The sequence below is a fragment of the Blastomyces dermatitidis genome (genome assembly GCF_000003525.1).
Source record: "Blastomyces dermatitidis ER-3 genomic scaffold supercont1.12, whole genome shotgun sequence".
NCBI classification, from domain to species: domain Eukaryota; kingdom Fungi; phylum Ascomycota; class Eurotiomycetes; order Onygenales; family Ajellomycetaceae; genus Blastomyces; species Blastomyces dermatitidis.
In genome coordinates this window covers 772057-791808 of record NW_025544785.1, presented here as the reverse complement: position 1 = coordinate 791808, position 19752 = coordinate 772057, and the positions used below count along the sequence as shown (strand labels likewise).

Genomic DNA, 19752 nt, shown 5'->3' with positions numbered 1-19752 from the left:
GTCAATTGACCCCTAACTTCTAGCTTCAATATCCCTCATTCTTGCTCCTTTCCTCCCTGGAATTTCTTCACAACAACATCCTGCTTATATAGCCTAAAACATCTTTCTCATCTCATAAGTTCTGGCTCTGACTCTAGCTCTGGCTCTTCTGGCTCTGGCATTGGCGTGGCTTCTGACTCTGGTGGGCAGTCTTAGTTGATTATCGAAGGATTGGTTGGATATTCATATAGAGTAGGCCTTGGGTGTTTGGTAGGATGGATTGCTTGATTGTAGTTGAGGATGGAGCTGATTTGATTGTGTATGAAGAAGATTGAGATATGTTATGCCTTTTGCAAAGGGCTTTTTTTCATGCCTCTTATTGAGGGCTTCCGATGCCTCGCATTTTGAGGGCTTTGTTGATCTTTGGACGCGAATTCTAGTCATTTACTAGTCATTCTGTCAAGTCCTTATCTTGTCCACTGTCGTAGGAGACTCACGGAACCAACCCCTTTTTAAAGCATGTAGTTGATGGCGCGGGAGCGGCCAAGGGCCCATAACCTGATGGAGGTGGAAGGTTTGTTGATTGTACACTAATCTAGCCGCGCAGCATTCTATAGGTGTGTGGGTCACGTGGCCTCATATAGGGGCATCCGGCCAACAACCTTTTAACTTTTTGATCGGCCGGGTAGCCACCTACTGACGTGGAAGTGCGTAGGTATCCTAGCGGTTATTGCCGTTTTGTGTTTGACTATTGCCACCTAGACCTAAAAAAAAACATTTGTTTCACTATACGGGAGTAAACTATCTGGGTTATACTCTGCTCCGCTTGGAGACATATGACGTTTGACCGCCTGTGTATCTTGTATCTCCAATACTATCATCGCAGCGCGCCCTTGGGAATATTCTCGGGCTCAATACCAAGTGCTCCGGTGTCAGTTGCGGCTGTCTGCTCTGTGTTTTCATTTCCCTTTCCCCGGTTTTCACAGTTCACTAGCCGAGACATACAAGTCCTGTCAAGAAATGTCTACTTACAATGAGGCGGCGAACTGTTAATTTTTGGAAAGGAGCCTTTAAGCGTTGAAAACAACACCATTGATCTTATTGAGGTGCAAATTGTACGAAGTGTTCTATGAAAGATTAAGCGTGACATATTGATGTTAAGTACCCGTCAGCCCGAAGGGATATCCGCTTTTCTATCTTCTCTCATTGATTAAGGAGGGGAGGAACAGAACCTCCGAGACCTGCTCTTCCATGATTTACATGTACAGTACATACATGTACCATGTTGGAAATAATAGGAATCTACGGAGTATCACCGTATTCGGAGTACATTACCATAAAATACAGCTGGGTATTTTCTCCTGGGAAAATAACCAAGGGATGCGCCTCCAAACTATGTAGTTCTGTTATCCGCTTTGGGGAAACAGCGGCGGGTGAGAACACGGGCACAACTATTATTGTTATACGGAAGTACGGAGTATTTTTTCCCAGTTTTGCCACACGGGGAACTTGGAGTGGGTGTTGTTGGAGACAAAAAACAAGTCTTGGAGTTGGCCAGAAAATAATCCTAAGCTCCATGTGGCGTCAAACGGCATGCTTCTTAGCACGGTAGAACTTCTCTTTATTAAGGTGGTTCATCTGCTAGCTTCGTATGTCTCACTTTTGAGACGTTCTTGTAGGGCTCTCCGTACTCCGTACGGAGTAGTATGAATTCCATGGATGGACACCCGGGGGTTGAATGGGGGCCGGGCACTAACCAACTAGTTACTGACTAGGAGATGACCATTGGTCAGCGCTGACAGGCGGAGATTATTTAATAGAGGGATCCTGCAGCGCCAAGTCGCATGAAATATTTAGTACACACGGCCTTCCTATATAGGCATAGATGCCACGATTCGGCGCTGCTGTGGCAGCTGCAGGTGCAATAGCAAATAAGTTCATATTGAATCAGAGAATGATAATAATGAGTATAGAAATCTCGTACGTATGGAATAAGAATAATGAATGAGAAGCTTGCTTCTTATACTCCGTATTATATGAGGATATTTAGAGACGCGGCACCCCAGAATGAACGTTAGAATGCCACTAAAATATTAGGGCGGCACTAACGAAAACACCGGGGCATACCTGCGTAAAAACACCACTAACTACTGAACACTAATTTATGACGTTAAACCATATAAGGAAGGCCATTACTGCGAAAGGTGCTTGCAGGAGGATCCGTCTATTATTAGATTGCGTGCGGCTCGCACCAGCGATGGGTGATGCTAGATGCTACATTGTTATTTCAATGTTCGGTATGGACCTCACAACCCATCTCAGATGCTGTGTCTAGCCCAAGAAAAAGAGTTTCTTGACAAAATAGAAGCAGTCGAGCCAGCCTCTTGGTTTTGAGATCAAAACCCTACAGCTAGATGATGAGAGCTTGCTCGGATGAAATTCCCCTGTATGCTCCAGGATCTCCTTCCAACTTCTACATTGTCTTCCATAATTTTCCTTTCATAGCTCGTCTCTTCATACCTGGTAAGACCATCCCCCAGGTGTTATTGGTATCGGGTGAAGTTTACTTGACGAAAATTGGGTTGATCAATTTCCATTTGGTCTGATCCTGAAGTGGTCGGATCGCTCTCGAAGCGAGAGAGGTGCCCATATAGTAGTATCCCGCATGTGCCAGTCCCACTCCTTAACACTTATATCTTTGCCGAAGAAACGTGCTTGGGCATATGAGACGATTAGAGAGAGAGAGAGAGAGAGAGACCGAAGCTGGTATCTGGGGGCGATATAGAAATGGGAGCTCCATAGCATAGGGAACAGAGCCCACTCCCCAAAAATTGGATATTTCTCTTCGAAGTACTCCGTATTCCCACGCTTTCCTTCACATCGGTGGCTCTTGTTTGGCCTGAGCACTATTTCAAATGGGGATCTCTATCTCACTGGACCTAACCTAGTTGGGCGGTTTCATCCCTAGAAATGTGCAACAGCCAAACCATGCTCCCCACCCCATCGCGTCAAAGAACGGAGGCAATGCCATGCCCTCATTGCATTCCTTTTCTACACATGATGCCGTCGAGCATAAAATACTTGTTTGAAGTGTGCGGATCATTCAAGTTTATAGAAGTAGGAATCTGTAGGTTGGTTTGAGTATGGTTATCGTGAGTAGTATTATTATATTATCACTGTTATTTACCTCGACTCTTAACTTTTACTCACGAAGATCCCCAACGCTATAGTTTCGTCCCACTTTGACCAGAAATTTAATTGCGAATGCGCCTCATCCTTTTTTTTTTTTTTTCTTTTTTTACCAAGCCTCCCTTTCCTCCTATGCCAAATGGACTATTGTTATTCATTTCCTCCTTCTTTGATGGGACCAACATGAACTCCCCGCCTTTGCGCCATTACGGAATATATACTGATGGCGGTGTTGCAGTACTGTATGTATGTACTGTACGTTACATTAATGTACTGTACATACAAGGTACATTACATACATTCTTACAATGGACCATGGACTAACCACCCGCTCACTCATCCCGTTACACGTGGAATCTGTACAGTTGGACACAGATACACGGGCGAGAAGAAATGAAGATCTATGAGACTGGAGAGTGTCACTTGAGAAAGAAGAACCCCTGGAATAGTCCTGGATTCAATGTATTTGTATCCCAGGTTTAACTTATCTTGCGTAGCAACCTGCTGGGGCTGAGAAACTTATCGTGATCAACTCCTCTTCTTTCTTTTTCTTCTTAATCATTGATAACTAATAGATAATAAGGGTACCACCCACGGAGTTACACCTGGACTACGGAGTACATCACCGCCGGAAATCTGCGAAGGATGCTTGTATTACAGTATTGGCACCGTGCAGGGTTGCCTGGATAGTGGGATCTGCACCATCTACAGCCGGTTGGGGGGGTGTATCCTGACGCTTGTTTTTTCGGGGTGTCATGGATACGAGCAAATTATTGGAGCAGTGGTTGTTATTTAGGTCTTGTTGGCAGCAACAGTATTGAATTTTTCAGATACTTTTATGTTAACCTCATTACCCTCTATTCTTACTATGGTTAGTTATCGAACTCCGAAATAGTATTTATATTTTTCTTTTGTACCTGGATACAAAGTTTCTTTCGTATATGAGATGGGTACTTTATCCCATAGTAATTTACTGTATTAAGACTTACCAAGGTCAAAGGAAAACCAATCCCTATTCTGTATCAGCCCTATATAAAATCCAACAAAAGCGTCCTAATACCAAAGCCCAACCTAGCCCATACAAAACAAAGCCCTAGCTACCCTACACCTCCGTCCCACCAAGCGCCTTTCGCAGCGTCGCAATCTGCTCCAGAACAGCAGACCTGCTCGTGCCCCCAATGGCAGCCTTCATCTCCACAGATCGCTCGTAATCAAACACTTCCAACACATCATCGCCGAACCGGTTGTCAACAGCCTGCAGCTGGGCGAGGGTCAATTTGTCCATGGGGATTCCTTCGTTTTCTGCAAGGGCCACGACACGGCCGGCGATGTGGTGCGTTTCGCGGAAGGGCAGGCCTGATTTGCATGTGAGTTAGTTAGGTTTTCTTGCCGGTAGGTATAGATGGGGATAGGGTGCTGGGTTCGGATAGCTTTTGGGGCTTGGTTGATTGAAAGAGAGTTAAATTAAATTTTACCTTTGCGCACGAGATATTCTGCCAGATCGGTAGCTAGCATATCGGGAGTGAGGGCCTCGTGCATTTTCTCGGGGAAAACGGTTAGGGTGGATAGCACGCGGGTTGCGATAAGCAAGCTATCCTTCAGCGTCTTGACGTGCTCGAGGAGCGGCTCTACGCTCTCCTGTAGGTCCTTGTTATATGTAGACGGAAGGCCCTTAATGGTCATCATTAGACCAGCCATGCCACCAAATATTCTACCGCATTTGCCTCGTAGGAGCTCGAGGGAGTCACCTGCGTTGTTAAACAGCTGTTAGACCCGCCGTCAAACTTTCACAGGAAAACTGGAGGAAAGGGGAGAGAGGACACATACTATTCTTTTTCTGAGGCATCAACGAGCTTCCGGTGGTGTAGGCATCCGACAGGCGGACAAATCCAAACTCAGTCGTGCCGTAAACAATAAGATCCTCGCTCCAACGGGAAATGTGCAACATCAATGAAGAGCCCCATTGCATCGTTTCTAAGATGAAATCCCGGTCTCCAACAGCGGACATGCTGTTGTGGATCAGACCCTCAAAGCCCAGTTCTTTCGCCATACCTTCCCGGTCAATTCCAAACGCATTTCCCGACAAAGCTCCGCAGCCAAGGGGGCTCCGGTTAACGTGTTTTATCACCTCGCGCAGGCGCTCTAGGTCGTTCATGAAAAAGGTACCGTAACTGAGCATCCAGTGGCTCCATCGAACTGGCTGTGATGAAAAGAATCAGTAAATTCCTCTTCCCCCCCACACCCCTTTTCTCTTGAATTCATTTGTTGCGGAAGTAAGTACCTGTCCACGCTGCAGGTGGGTGTATCCGGGCATGACATAGTCGATATCACTCTCTGCTCGTTCCGCAATGACCTTTAATAGGTCGATAAGGTAAGTTTCGATCACCCGTAACTCGTCCCGAAGCCAGAGCCGCAAATCGGTAGCGACCTGGTCATTTCGACTACGCCCTCTATTGGATTGAATGAACAGCATTGTCAGCTCTCTGAGCAAAATTTTCCTCTATGACCAAACCTCCATTTAGTTGAGCCCGCGGCGCGCGTACGCCGTACAACAGTCGAACCAATCTAGGAAGTGGAACGGGCACCAAGGGAAAAGAAAAGCACAAAAACCTGTCTGTAAGCCCTCACTTACGTATGAAGCTTCCCAGCAATCTCCTTGCCAATAATCTCCCCCAATCTGCGCTCGTTCGCCGTATGGATATCTTCATCGACACCGGGGAAAATTTTAAAGATGCCCTGCCGCCATTCCTCCCGCACCTGCCTCAACCCTGTCTCAATGGTCCTGAACTCGTCCTCGGTAAGGATTCCAGTTGCGACATTTGCTCGCGCAAAGGCAATGGAGCCGGCTATGTCCTGTTCGTAAAACGCCTTGTCGAAGTATATGGACTCGTTGTATGCAACCATCAATGGGTCGGTGGCGCCTAGAGGGAGGGCAATTGATATAGGTTAGAGGGATAGCGGCGAACTGTTTGGTTCTCTTTGACTAGTAGGGAAGAAAAGGGGGGGATTGTTTATAGGTGATGTCAGCTTACCTGTAAACCGGCCACCCCAGAGTTTACCAGCAACCGCTCCGGAAGCGGTTTGTTGGTTTGGTGAAGCCATTGAAGCTTGTGGGATTGCAATTGGTGGGGAGGGAGGGAGGTGATGAGGTGCTGAGTTTCAGCGATTTTGTGCAGTCCTTTTTTTGTAAATATTTCCGATTGACTCTTAAATACTCACAAATGCGCGCGCAAAATAAATTTAAGTTGCCAAGTCACGGGTAGTTAAATAGCAACACGCGGATGGGGTCCTTTCTGCCGCCGCTTTTGCTCAGAATCATTCAACCGCTAACTACAGAGTATAGTGTACTACTGTACTCTACTATGCACTCCAATTCTCCATCTCCACCAAACATTCTTTAAGCAAAATGCCTCCTCCATGGGGTTTGTCCGATTTCTTCGCCTCGCCTCGCCTGGCCTCGGATACCTTCTGTACTAATTATCCTCCCCGTATTCGCTGTTCTGAAAATCTGGAAGCCCTGAAGAAGGTAGCCCCCCCTCCTGACGTACAGACAGCTTCCTTCTTGGAGGCGTGAAGGGGCATGCACAGTAATAATGTTAATAACTAGTTACCTCTTCCCCATTCTGGCCGGCGTAACGTTTTTCCTCCTGGATGGAAGCCTACGAAGTCTGTAGGGAGCAATTGGGCCTTGAGGCGATGTGTCAGCGCCGCATATCAACTATGATCAAGTAGGCGGAAAAGGAGTAGGACGGTATCTGTATATTCCGCATTTGAGGTAATCTCTTTGGCCATTTACTCCTACTTCTCACTTCCAATCCCTTCTCATAAGCTTTCTCCGGGTGAGGATTGTGTTGCGTGAAGCGGTCTGAAAGCTAGACTTTTAGTTATCTCTACCAACTATCTTAGATATCCGAGGCAAATGAAGGAATGAATTAAAAGATCTCTGGAGAGCTCTGCTAAGATACCGCAACATACATACATATTCAATTGTATTGCTCCATACAAAGGCCCAACACTCTGCTATTGGGGTATTCATTTATTCGCAATGTTGTCTGTCGTCTTTCAAAATCCAGGGGTATATCCTCCTTCGTTCTCCCCCATCGAGTACACATAAACAGTATGGCAAAATAGAGTTAAGGAAGAGGCGACGAAATAGGGCGCGAAAAGGGTAAAGGGAAAGGAGAATAACAAAAAAAAAAAAAAAAAAAAAAAAAAAAAAAAAAAAAAAAAAAAAAAAAAAAAAAACCAGAACAGAATTACCAAATACGACCGAAATCAAAGGGGGAAAAAACGAAGAAAACTATACACAATCAGAGTTCACAAGGCTGAGCACTTGTCTATTCCTCACACAGCAGCAGTATCATTCAGATATCATCATCGTGGTTAGCGTCTCTTCCCCTCTCTGAAAAAAAAGAATCTACTACAACTTAACTCTCCCCGCCTTCACAGTATCCCACTCCGCTTTCCCGAACGGCACATACTTCCCCTCTCTAAGCCAATACAACCGATCGTCCACCCCCTTTCTATTCAACAAATCCACATCCACCCCTTCCTTCCTTAGCACATGTTTCTGCTGCTTATTATTGCCAGTTGACTGCATCTCTCTCGTCACCCTGAGAAATAGCGGTACGGCATACTTGGGCAGGTTCTCGGACGCAAGACTAGCCAACGAGTTCAGTACGGCAGGTGAAGGTTCCAGAATTGGTATTTCCGATGCGTCATTCTCGCGCTTAGAACCTGGTGCGGGGGTAACGGTCGCCTGCTCACGAAAGACGATGGCAGCGCAACCGGCACGACCGTCGTTGTTCGGCACTGCGACACCGTAGACGTTCGCTTCGAGCACCTCGGGGTGCTTGCCGAGGACTTCAGAGACTTCGTTTGTGGACACGTTCTCGCTGCGCCAGCGGAAGGTGTCGCCGATACGGTCAGAGAAATACCAGCGGCCTTCAGGATCCCAGCGCACGACGTCGCCGGTCCGGAACCACGCGTCCCCCTTCTTCAGCACGTCACGCAATATCTTGCCCTCTGTCGCGCCTTTGTTGTTGAAGTAGCCCTGGAAGGTCGACTTGATGTTGTCAGCGTTTAGAGCGAAGAGTAACTCGCCAGGCTCCCCTCTGGGGACTTTCGTGCAGAAACCCGTCTTAGGATCGCGCTGTGGCTGTTCAGTTTCATAGTCCAGCTCAACGACTGCCACGGTACGGCCGGCTATCAGCTGGGTAAGTAGGCCGTTCTTTCCGATGGCTCCTGCGGTGTAGTCATTGCTGGATCTGTTCCAGCTGCCAGAGTTGCCCTCTGTCGAAGCATAGAATTCACAGATAATCGGCACGTTGAATCGCTCTTTAATGCGATTCCACACGTCCGGCCGCAGGCCGTTGCCGTAGAGCATGCGCACATTGTTCTTAACATCAAGATCCTCGCCGGTGACAGAGTCGATTTCGCGTGGTGTAGCGAGCAAGTATCGGAGGGTTTCGCCAACATATTGAACGACAGTTGCTTCGGTGTTGCGGACCTCTTTCCAGAAATTGCTGGCGGAGAACTTGCGGCCAATTATTATGGTTGTTCCTGAAACCATGCAGGCTAGGTAACCTAGAATGGCAGCTGTGGAGTGGTAAAGCGGCATGCACTGGGAAGTATTAGCCCGGAAATTCTCACTAGAGAGAAATAGAAGAAAAAAACACGAATATAGAGGTACGGGAGGAATCTTGCATAATAGAAACACAATAATAGGGACCAAAGCAGAAATGCCACATACTGTGTAAACGCGATCTGTCCTTTTCAAACCCATCCATTTGCTAACAAATCCGGCGCCCATGATGCATTTGTGCCAGCTAACAATGGCAGGCTTTGGTAATCCCGTCGTGCCGCTGGTATATATGAGAGTGGCTGTCGCAAGTTAGATATCACTGAACAGGGAGAAAGCCCTCGTGGCTCCAAGTATTGGCGCAAGCTAAGCTACTTACCAGTATCGCTTGCGAGTGACCCAGGCCGACTCGAATTCGGAGCGCGCTCAGCTGGCGTCAGTAAGATTTCCCTCTCCAACGCTTTATCATAGAACACCACCTGGACGGCGCCACCTTCGCTGAAGTCTGGCTTGGAAAACACCTCCAGCTGCTCCGGTGGGAAAAATTCCTCTTGCAACTCTCGCTCAACAAATAGGATGCGGGCAGTCGACACCATAACACAGTGCTCCAAAGAACCCTTGGCTAAGTTATAATTGATAAAAGCCGGCGTCGCGCCAATACTCCAAAGTCCCATCCACATAAAGATGAACGCAGCAGAGTTCATAAAATCCATAGCCACCACATCACCCGTTTTGATGCCATAAGTCTTTTTGAACCAGGTGCCGTAGCGCAGGGAAGTTGTGTATAATTCGTGGAAGGTCCAGGTTTGCCCGTCGTAGACGACAGCGGGGTTATTGGTGGTGCGCTTGTCCAGTGCGTTCCTCTCCATGATATTGAACAGATTGCACTGGCCTCGTCGCTCAGCTAGGATACGATTGAGGGCGGAACGGGTGAGGGCGGACACCACATTAAGGTCCTCTGAGATGCCCCATCGTGCGTCCAGATAGGCAACCGACGCAGCGGCCGCTGGCACAGCCAAGGATAATGGAACCGCTGTTTGGACATCGTTAGTTGGCAACCTGAATTATTTATTGAACACTCGCTCTGGAGGAATGGCGGGGAAATTATATGTACCTGCAAGAGCCATTTGAGGCGTAGTAGGAGAGTATAGAACAAACGAAACGGAGAGATTGAGAAGTCGAGGTGGGATATTGGAATACAAAAAGGAAATAGAAATAAGGTTAGAAAAAAGTTACCAGAAGAAGCAAAACAAAAGAAGCAAATAAAGGGAAGGTTTGCTGGTCATTAGTAGTTGGGCTGAGCGGATACGGCAGATGCGTGATTATTTACTTTTCCGCCTCCATTCGTGAATCCGCGCCACCGGTCCAAACTAACTGGCGACAGAACAGCTGGGTATTTTTTTGGGTGGGTTCTATAGGAGAAGCCTACACGCTAGGTTCAACGACGCTATGGGAAAGCAGACACAGCGATTTGGAATAAAGGATTTGATTGTCGCTAACTCGCAAGGAGGAGAGGATCCCAAGATTGGGCGGAGTGGTCGACTCTATGCAGCATCGACATAGTGCAGAAAATGAACCAACGCACGAAAAGGAGCAAAAAGCCAACCTCGGCGTGAAGTTGAGAGCGGGAGCCGGGACGGAGGCTACACAGCAGCTTGTTTGGGATGCAACCTGCCCACGGTTTGTCCATGTCAAGTTGTCAACGCGCAATTGCATATGACACCGAGCAAGCAGTTAGTGTCAGCTAAGAGCTCAGAACTGGTGGAGTTAAACGCTAGTTAGGCGATTGGCAGCTGGCTGGCGACCATGAGGGCTCCTCGACACGAATTGGCAGCATCCCGTGCTATCAAGTTCACTTTACAAAACATTATCTCAAGATGAAGATGAAGACTAGTAGGAAGATGATGAAGAGATGTCGTTGAAACATGCCCGATCGATCGGACACATAGTGGACGACCCTGGAAACGAGCCTCCTCATCACGTGGACCTCCTTTTGCTGTATACGCAGTAGTTGCCTTACTGGAATCCCTGGACTATCCTCCATCTTGGCCCTACATCTGACCCCATGGGGTCCGGCTGCTTATCAAAATTTAATGTACACAGAATTGCTACGGATGTGCAGGACAGTCTCCTTCACGTGCGGCCCGAATGCGGACAATTGGCCAGGGTGAAATGGCTTCTTAATCTGGCTACGATGGTTTTATAGGGATTTGTTGTTCCGTTGTGCTCAAACTAACAACAATTAGTTTAACTAAATAACTAGCCTTTTTAGAAGAAATACCGAGTCGAGCTTATCGCAGCATCCCCCGCACCGAGGCATCACAGAGCAACAATGCGGGCCTTAAGCGGCTCGGAAAGCCGGACCTGGGCTCGCAGCATGTCGACCTTCCAAGTTCCTTGTGGCGGGGAAATTCTCGAATGTGATGGTATTTGCTCAGGGACTACAATAAATAATACATTATTCAATGAATGAAGGCGTCTATGGCGAGAGGCATACGATCGTTTATCGAATCTACCAGATAACTAACCACTCTCATAACAATTCCACACTATATGTCCTTACTTGCTAACAGACACATTCTCGAACCCATCCTGCAAAAACCCCTTCAAGCCTTCAAGCGCCCGTTCCAACGCCTGTGTCTCCATAACAAACCCAATCCTCACATAACCCCTATAATCCTTCACATCCCCATCCCCATCCCCAACCCCATTCCCAAAACATACACTCCCCGGCACAACCAACACCCCTTCCTTCTCCAGCAACTTCTCACAAAACTCCACATCATCCACTGGCTTCCCCATCTTTGAAAACCTCACAAAAGCCACAGTCCCACCCACAGGCTTCACCCACTCACACGCCCACCGATGCTGCTCAATAAACCCCTCTAACAACCCTAGATTATGCCGCGCGAGCCCATTATTGCGCTTGAGCAGGTTATGCAAACACCCCTCGTCCAACGCGTAGTGGGCGATTTCCTGGTCCAGCTGGCTTACTGAGATCATCGTGTAAGGGCGCCAGGACTCGCATGCCCGCACCAAGTCAACGTTGGGCGAAGCGAGCCAGCCGACCCGGACGCCGGAGAGGGAGTAGGCTTTTGACATTGATCCGGAGACGATCACGTTCTCGTAGCCTAGGGACATCATTGATGGTGGGAACTCCGGGTCGGCAGGTGTGATGGAGTGGAAGAGGGGTCTGTAGACTTCGTCGCTGATGACGGTTATAGAATGTTCGCGCGCGACTTCGATGATGGATTCGAGCGTTGAGCGTGGGATTATGGCGCCGGTGGGATTTTGGGGATTGCTTTGGATATCAATTAGTGATATAGTCCCGTAAAAAATAAAACAACAACCAAAACAAACAAACAATTTGACGTACTTAATCACAATAAACTTGGTATTTTCCTCAATCATGCCCTTCAACGCGTCAATATCTAGCCGCCAGTTATCCTCCCCTTTCGTCCTCCACAAGCTAACCTCCGCCCCCAACGCAGCGGGCTGCGTATACAGCTGCTGATACGTAGGATAGTGGCATATAACATGATCACCACGACTGCACAGGCCGTAGAATATCAGGAAATTCGCCAGCGATGCGCCTGGTGTTATGAGTACATTCTCTGCCGAGAGCGTGGTTGAGAGCTTGACCGAGTATAGACCGGCTAGGCGGTTGCGGAGCTTCTCTGTGCCACATGGTGGGCCATAGTCCATGTTTCTGGAAAGGAGGTCTGCGGATATGATACCATTTTCGTCGTTGGTGGAGGCGGATGGATTGTCGGAGAGTAGTTTGAGCTCTCTGAAGGGGATGGGGAGGGCGCAAGAGCTAGTGATGTTGTGTTTAGCCTTGGGGCCGTTGACGTTGAGGTACTGGAGGGAAGTTGGGAGTTAGTTGGCCGGTTTTCTTGGTCGCATATCTATATAGTAGCTCTGGGAGAGGGACATATAGAATCGTTGGCCCCGGGCAGGGGGGGGGGAGGTGGGCGGTTATATATCCAGCGGGACGGCAAAGGGAGAGAACTTACATCCTCAAGGACGAATGGTGTAATTTTTACCATTGTGATAGTTCGCAATTTAATCTCCTGGATAGAAAAGGGGTAAATGTAGTATCGCGAGCCTTTTCTTCTGCTCTATTCCTGCTTCTCGTCCTGAATGTATATTAGGCGGGGTAAATCGGTCTCGTATCTCAATTGCTCAACCAAGCCACAGCCCACATAACCCGTCCGCCCTTCGCCGCCCTACACTCTACGCCCTTCCGTTGAGAAGCTCTAAATTCGTGATGAATGGGCGTATTCTGCAACAGACCTTTCGTTGCTTATTGAGTTGTACAGGATTGGCGTTTGTTGGATAAGCTGCACGGCCACAGCGGTTTCGGAATTGTGACGATGCCAAGATTCGGCCACAAAATGTCCATCTCCGGCGTTACCCAAAGAAAGGGCGCATTTATTGGAGATACAGGGACGAGATCAAGGGTATGCTGTCCAGTTATTTACCAGTATCCTGTTTTACACTGTGACTCCTGGCCAGGATAAAAATCTTACGCATTTGCCGGGCTGGAAGCTTATTGTTGTTGGCAGTTAGTTGTAGAGCCGCATGGCATCATCTCTAATTACTGATCCTAGCCTCAGGATATCGACAATCGCAATAACCGGGCCCGGAGCATTAAGTGATTGGAGCTATCAACATCAAAGAATATATACGGAGTAGATATAACATAGTACAGAGCAGTAGCTGCGAGAGATGTTCCCGGTGAGTGCAACGCTCCTGGCGCAGTGATGACTAAGGTCTGACTAACCAATTGCTGGCCCCGAGGCAACGTCATGTAGACAACGGCCTCATCCCTCATCCACAACAACTCCAACTTCAGATCCACAGCCTTGAGTTGCTGCTGTCTGGCATCTCCGAGCAAGGCCGCTATAAAAATCTCTTGTCATCACGAACCTGTACGTGGATGCTTGGGTTTCGCAGCGAGAAGAAAATAAAGAGCCTATTCTACCTACTAGAGACCAGGCTCCAGCCACCCCTATCACTCCCGGATGAACTAGGTTTCTACTCCGCAACTCCGTCTCCATGCTTCTACACTTGTTACCAATAACTACTTAAGGTTATACTGTCGCTTGGTGTGGCCTTTGCTCCGCCGTCACCTCGTCTCTGTTTATATGCGCCAACCGTCCGCCTTCCCTTGACCTCGTATAACCATCCGCGATGCGATCCCCTTCGCTCGCAACCTCCTTCCTCTACGCCGCCATTATTGCCTCGTCATCATCATCATGGCTCGCCTCCGCCTTTTCCAATTATTCGGATACATCTGTACTCCTTTCCTCAGAAATTGCCTTTCTGGATGATCGTCCAAAAGACTGCCCTCCATGTTTTAACTGCGAGCTCGAAGCCTTCCAGTGCCACCAGTTTGCAACCTGCAATAAATACAACGGGAAATGCAATTGCCCTCCCGGATTTGGAGGGGATGACTGTACTATTCCTCTATGTGGTTCCCTACCGGATGGGAAAGACAGAGCCCCTCGGAAGGAGAAATACTGCAATTGTACAGAGGGCTGGGAGGGCGTAAACTGTAATGTTTGCAAAACGGATGATGTCTGCAATGTTTTGATGCCAGAGGGCGAGGGTGGCGTGTGCTACAAAGACGGCGTTACCCAGAAGGAGAACTATCAGATGTGTGCGGTGACTAATCGCAAAATCGTTGATATGCTTGGGGACCAAAAGCCTGAGGTAACATTTTCTTGTAAAGCGGAGGACCATACATGCAATTTCCAGTGTATGTCTTTCCCTTATCCGTCTCCCTTTGGACATCGTACCGTTCTTCCTTTCGTGAATATCTCACTCACTAACACGCAATATAGTCTGGGTTGACCAAGTCGAATCGTTCTACTGCAACTTGGATACGTGTACATGGGGCATGGAGAGCACATACTCCCAAAATAAAACAACGTATAATTGCGAAAAAATAAACTGTCGATGTATTCCTGAGAGGATGCTGTGCCAGAGCAACGCGCTTGATCTCAGCGACTTTTTGAAGGACGAGATCAAGGGACCAGCTACGTTTACATCCATTTCAACCCGCGGAGGTAGCGACGAGGACGGAAGCAAATTTTCGGAGCCAGTTATGAATGACATGATCAAGAATGTCTTTGGCGATGGGGCTATCTTTTTAGAATGCCGTTCGGGAGAGTGTTTGTACAAAACTGATCTTCCAGGTTATAAAGCGCCTGTCAAAACCATCAATACCCCACTTATTGCGGGCGTCATTGCGGGCTGCTCGCTTTTTATCGTAGCCGTTATCTTGGGCATATGGTACTTGTCTAGGCGCTCGGCCTACCGTGATTATATTGCCCTACCTCTTGACGATTCCGATGATGAAGGCGCAAAACTTATGGCCGACCACAACCCTGCCTCTCTACACTTTGAAAATGTTGCCTATTATCTTAACGGGAAGCAAATTCTTTCGGGTATTCAGGGTTCCGCCCATCCAGGCCAAATCATGGCCATCATGGGAGCCTCTGGTGCTGGGAAAACAACATTCTTGGATATTCTTGCTAGAAAGAACAAACGTGGTACTGTGGAAGGTGTCTTCTACGTGAATGGCGAGAAGGTCGACGACGATGAATATCGTAACGTCATGGGATTCGTTGATCAGGAGGATACCATGTTACCCACTCTCACCGTCCATGAGACAATTTTAACTAGCGCTCTGCTCAGGTTGCCCCGGAATATGAGTAGAGCTGCGAAGGAGCAGAAAGTCTTCGAAGTCGAGAAGCAGCTTGGGATATATCACATCAAGGATCAAATAATCGGATCGGAGGAAGGAAAGGGGCGCGGGATCTCTGGTGGTGAAAAGAGACGCGTTGGTATAGCATGTGAACTTGTGACGAGCCCCAGTATTTTGTTTCTGGATGAACCTACTAGTGGCCTGGTGCGTTCCTGCTGTCTTTCAATGGCTTTTGGTTTGGTATACTTATTACTAACTTTTTGTAGGATGCTTACAACGCATTCAATGTTGTTGAGTGCTTGGTGACCTTGGCTAAGAACTTCAATCGTACCGTCATCTTTACCATCCACCAGCCCCGTTCGAATATCGTGGCATTGTTCGATCAATTGATCTTACTGGCTGAAGGGAAGACCGTATACTCTGGGCCATTCGCAAACTGTCAACCATACTTCGACAATATCGGATATCCCTGCCCCCCTGGCTTTAACATTGCCGATTATCTCGTTGACTTGACCATGCATGCCAGTACCAATCACTCCCGATATGAGGATGAAATCCGTTTAGATGTCAGCCATGACGCTGCCAAAACCACTTCTAGCAGCCTACGAGCGGTCAAATCCATCGCAAGCGTGTCGAACGCATCCATGGACAATAGCGGCTCCGACCGAGCTCAGGAGTCGGGGTTCCGTCCCATGAGCAAACGTCGACAATCACTTAAGCAACGACAGGACAGGCAGCTCTATACAAGAAAGAGGGCGGCTGAAGTGGATACCCCATCTACTTTACGCACTGACGATGAAGAGACCATGGCCAGTAATCTTTCTGGAAGCGGCCAACAACGATCACGCCAACCAAACAATGTTACCCTTCGAGTCCTCGATGATCCAGATCACCCCCCTCCGACTGCAGCGGGATTCAGCTCCGACCTTGATCATCTAGTCTCCAGCTACATCGAATCCAACGTCGCAGCATCTATACGTGACGAGATCAATGCCGCCGTAAACAGCGCGGCAGAGGCAAACGGCGCTGCGAGCGCGGGACAGGAACCGAACTCCAACGGGTCGGTAAACAGATCGATGACTGGATACGCCAAAGTTGGCCTCATGAGGCAATTCATCATCCTTTCCCAGCGCACCTGGCGCAATCTATATCGCAACCCCATGCTCATGCTCACCCACTATGCAATCGCCATCGTGCTCGCGGTGCTATCCGGATACCTTTTCTACGGCCTGACAGACGACATAAAGGGCTTCCAAAATAGGCTTGGTCTGTTCTTCTTCCTCCTCGCCCTCTTCGGCTTCAGCACCTTAACCAGCCTAAATGTATTCTCAACCGAACGATTACTCTTCGTCCGCGAGCGTGCTAATGGCTATTACTCACCCATAACCTATTTCACCGCCAAGGTTGTCTTCGACATCATCCCGCTCCGCCTCATCCCTCCAATCCTTATGGGCGTCATCGTCTACCCTATGGTCGGGTTGATTCCAGCATGGCCCGAATTCCTCAAATTCATGCTCATTCTCGTTCTCTTCAACCTCGCCGCGGCCGGAATTTGCCTAACCATTGGCATCATCTTCAGAGACGGCAGCGTCGCCAATCTGATTGGTAGCTTAGTGATGCTGTTCAGTCTACTGTTCGCCGGCCTCCTTCTCAACCGCGATGCGATTCCGAAATCTGCACTGTGGCTTCAAACTGTAAGTTCTATTTTCCGAATCCCGTCCCTCCCCCTCCCCCCCCCCAAAAAAAATCCTCCTATATTTAGCTCTCAACACTAAAACCACATCCCTCGACACCAGCTCTCCATCTTCCACTACGGTTTCGAAGGCCTCATCGTCAACGAAGTAACATACCTCACCCTGATCGACCACAAATACGGCCTTGACATCGAAGTACCCGGCGCCTCGATACTAAGCGCCTTTGGCTTCAATACCTTAGGCCTGTGGCGCGATGTTATCGGCCTGGGCGTGTTCTCGGGCGTGTTCATCGTTATTGCATATGCTGCTATGCACTTTTTGCTTGTTGAGAAGAGATAGATATATATTATATACTTATATATATATATATATATATGTGTGTGTGTGTGTGTGTGTGTGTGCATGTGTGCATGTGTGTGTGCATGTGTGTATGTGTTTGTGGTTATGCATGTCCATGAGTCGGGCAAAGGGAATGAGGTACCATTTTCTTAAGCTGTTATCTTTCTTATCTTTATTTACATTTTTCTTGCACGTTTCCTAGCCGTGTTTTGTTTTGTTTGTTATGTATTGTGTTGTTTAAGTTTCTATTGCATTTTTTCCCCATCCCCTTTAAACCTGTTTTGGTGCATATATTTATCCACAGGGTTTCATGCACAGGTCTGCTACAGCAAACAGGGAACTCTATATGTCACAGCTAGACTTAAAAGGGTCTTACTCAGCACGGCTGATTTGTTACATTGACTGAACTAGCATGAATTTAAGATTTATATGAATGTCTAAGATATATAGATATATATTTATGTGTGATTCGGGATACCTTCTCTCCTTTTCTCAGACTTCTGTTTCTGGACATCAATCTAGCCTTCTATTCGTTCTCCCTGATCAATCATTTTTTGTGTGTAGATATTTAGGAGCCTGTGTACATAGACGTACATAATTCTCTTTGCTTTCTCTCCCTCTCCTGCTCCCCGGGCCGTTTCTGTCTCAAATCGAAGATTCATTCATTTCTTTTTTTCCCCTTTTTTTCGCGTTAAAACTTATTAGCGTATATATCGCACCTTGACAATCCTCGTGTCAATTACGTGAAATAATGGCCGTCTACTCTCACCATTTCCCTTTCCTCAGATGGGGATCCCCTATTTAAGAAGAACTCTAGGAAAATAGGGAATGAAACTGTGATTATCAAGAAGCTCAAACAATCAGAAAAGCCTGTCCAATCCTGGCCTGGCCTGGCTAGATAAGCATCCCTTTAGAGAGTTGCAAAACTGATCAAAAGTTTTAGTTGATGAGGGATTTCAGAGTTCTCACGTTCTAACACTTCTTCTCTTTTATTTCCAAGAGTGCTGAGGAAATCCTGAATCTTCTTCAGTAATTTAGTCCTCTGTCAGAGCTTCACTCTCAGAAGATTGAAAATCAACAATATTTAGAGCTTGGGTGCTTGCTCTTTTTCTTCATCCAGCCCAGAATCTGAAGCTCTGTTACACTTCATGCCCCTGACATCTCTCTCTTGTTCTGGACTAGGTCCTCCCAGCAGCAGCACAAATTCTTTAACCTTTTCAGTGACCATGAGGAGGGCAGATGGAAGGAATTGGCAGATTTGAAAATTGGCAACTATTTTCTGAACAAAGGATGCACAAAGACAACTGACAACAAAGGGTTACAACAACAAGATCAATGTAGAGAAAAATGCAGCAGAAGGGTATAATAGAAAGATGAAAACAACACGAACAACAAAGGAAGATAACAATCATATATAAAGGATCCCAATACAACACTTGGGAAGGAGCACAAAAGAGGTAAACAAAAGAGGTAAGAATAGGTGAGGCCAAGGAGGAATCCTCAATGAACACTAAACAATCAGTGCGTCAAGAACGAGAAGAGTTTGGTGATATCTTAAGAGAGGTTATCCGGAGGAGGGAGGAGACAGGTATTGGAGGGATTTTCCTGCAGACCCCTCCTCTACTCGAATATTTCTTCTTCCCGAGTTGATAAATATCCTACCCGCTTGTAGGATGAGTGATCATGCAAAGTATTTGCAAGTAAGAACATGAATGAAGTAGAATCCGGATCACGTAACCCCGTAACTGATCAACAAACCGCACTCCTAGTGATGATAATGGTAAGTTAAGTACAAGTTGACAGATGAGTTGAATAAATATCATAGTAAAGATTCACGGGAGGAGCAAAGAAGTAAGCAGAAGGAATAGTTAACCAACTTGGGCTAGGGTCTTCAGCTCTCAATGGTGTCTAGCCACAACTGGGATTCTCTCAGTCTTCTTATCAATGGGGAATTCTTATAGGTTTTTATGAGCTCCTCCGAACCATCGTTGGAGTGTATTCAGCGAGGTATGACAGCGGGTATCTGTCAATCCTAATCATTATTACCTTCGCCGAGAGGCCTTCCTTCGCGAAACCGCGGTCATCTGCGTTTTGTTCGAACGCAGAAACCAAGCAAATATTTGATACCCAAAGTTGGATCGGGGTGTTGAATAATAGCCAGGTGCAGTGCTGGAAATTATATGGTAACTAACCCAAGTACAACCCCTTTTTGAGCAATCCATTAATCACACAATCAGGCTATTAGACCTATCATC

The 19752-nt window shown here is 47.4% G+C and overlaps 4 protein-coding genes across 4 annotated transcripts; 1 reads left to right on the top strand and 3 right to left on the bottom strand.

Moving 5' to 3' along the window:
• Nucleotides 1-3580: 3580 nt before the first annotated feature.
• BDCG_08773 (argininosuccinate lyase) lies at nucleotides 3581-7357 on the bottom strand. The gene is made up of 7 exons (XM_045424558.1): nucleotides 6530-7357; nucleotides 6201-6457; nucleotides 5801-6089; nucleotides 5450-5618; nucleotides 4996-5368; nucleotides 4644-4916; nucleotides 3581-4524 (listed from the first exon to the last, which is right to left on the bottom strand). The coding sequence occupies exons 2-7, from the start codon at nucleotides 6268-6270 to the stop codon at nucleotides 4271-4273; spliced, it is 1428 nt and encodes a 475-aa protein (XP_045273244.1). The 5' UTR covers nucleotides 6271-6457; nucleotides 6530-7357; the 3' UTR covers nucleotides 3581-4270.
• Nucleotides 7358-7393: 36 nt separating this feature from the next.
• Nucleotides 7394-10878, bottom strand: BDCG_08772 (long-chain fatty acid transporter). Its single transcript, XM_045424557.1, has 4 exons — nucleotides 9864-10878; nucleotides 9129-9782; nucleotides 8921-9051; nucleotides 7394-8791 (listed from the first exon to the last, which is right to left on the bottom strand). The coding sequence occupies exons 1-4, from the start codon at nucleotides 9874-9876 to the stop codon at nucleotides 7589-7591; spliced, it is 2001 nt and encodes a 666-aa protein (XP_045273243.1). The 5' UTR covers nucleotides 9877-10878; the 3' UTR covers nucleotides 7394-7588.
• Nucleotides 10879-10946: 68 nt separating this feature from the next.
• BDCG_08771 (aminotransferase) lies at nucleotides 10947-13552 on the bottom strand. Its single transcript, XM_045424556.1, has 3 exons — nucleotides 12766-13552; nucleotides 12126-12610; nucleotides 10947-12050 (listed from the first exon to the last, which is right to left on the bottom strand). Exons 1-3 carry the CDS (start codon nucleotides 12796-12798, stop codon nucleotides 11309-11311), a joined length of 1260 nt encoding a protein of 419 aa, XP_045273242.1. The 5' UTR covers nucleotides 12799-13552; the 3' UTR covers nucleotides 10947-11308.
• On the top strand, nucleotides 13088-18466 carry BDCG_08770 (ATP-binding cassette, subfamily G (WHITE), member 2). Its single transcript, XM_045424555.1, has 5 exons — nucleotides 13088-13489; nucleotides 13567-14513; nucleotides 14599-15668; nucleotides 15731-17158; nucleotides 17261-18466. The coding sequence occupies exons 2-5, from the start codon at nucleotides 13946-13948 to the stop codon at nucleotides 17495-17497; spliced, it is 3303 nt and encodes a 1100-aa protein (XP_045273241.1). The 5' UTR covers nucleotides 13088-13489; nucleotides 13567-13945; the 3' UTR covers nucleotides 17498-18466.
• The last annotated feature ends 1286 nt before the right edge of the window (nucleotides 18467-19752 follow it).

What these genes read in the sequence shown, in the direction of transcription:
- BDCG_08773 (XM_045424558.1), bottom strand. Translation starts at nt 6,270, where the DNA reads ATGGCTTCACCAAACCAACAAACCGCTTCCGGAGCGGTTGCTGGTAAA. An exon ending in GATGCCTCAGAAAAAGAATA is followed by an intron (nt 4,917 to 4,995) that starts GTATGTGTCCTC and finishes TTAACAACGCAG; the next exon opens with GTGACTCCCTCGAGCTCCTA. An exon ending in AGAATATCTCGTGCGCAAAG is followed by an intron (nt 4,525 to 4,643) that starts GTAAAATTTAAT and finishes CATGCAAATCAG; the next exon opens with GCCTGCCCTTCCGCGAAACG.
- BDCG_08772 (XM_045424557.1), bottom strand. An exon ending in GTCACTCGCAAGCGATACTG is followed by an intron (nt 9,052 to 9,128) that starts GTAAGTAGCTTA and finishes AACTTGCGACAG; the next exon opens with CCACTCTCATATATACCAGC. An exon ending in GGACAGATCGCGTTTACACA is followed by an intron (nt 8,792 to 8,920) that starts GTATGTGGCATT and finishes AATACTTCCCAG; the next exon opens with TGCATGCCGCTTTACCACTC.
- BDCG_08771 (XM_045424556.1), bottom strand. Translation starts at nt 12,798, where the DNA reads ATGGTAAAAATTACACCATTCGTCCTTGAGGAT. An exon ending in CACCATTCGTCCTTGAGGAT is followed by an intron (nt 12,611 to 12,765) that starts GTAAGTTCTCTC and finishes ACTTCCCTCCAG; the next exon opens with TACCTCAACGTCAACGGCCC. An exon ending in ACCAAGTTTATTGTGATTAA is followed by an intron (nt 12,051 to 12,125) that starts GTACGTCAAATT and finishes TGATATCCAAAG; the next exon opens with CAATCCCCAAAATCCCACCG.
- BDCG_08770 (XM_045424555.1), top strand. Translation starts at nt 13,946, where the DNA reads ATGCGATCCCCTTCGCTCGCAACCTCCTTCCTCTACGCCGCCATTATT. An exon ending in ATGAACCTACTAGTGGCCTG is followed by an intron (nt 15,669 to 15,730) that starts GTGCGTTCCTGC and finishes AACTTTTTGTAG; the next exon opens with GATGCTTACAACGCATTCAA. An exon ending in CTGCACTGTGGCTTCAAACT is followed by an intron (nt 17,159 to 17,260) that starts GTAAGTTCTATT and finishes CCTCGACACCAG; the next exon opens with CTCTCCATCTTCCACTACGG.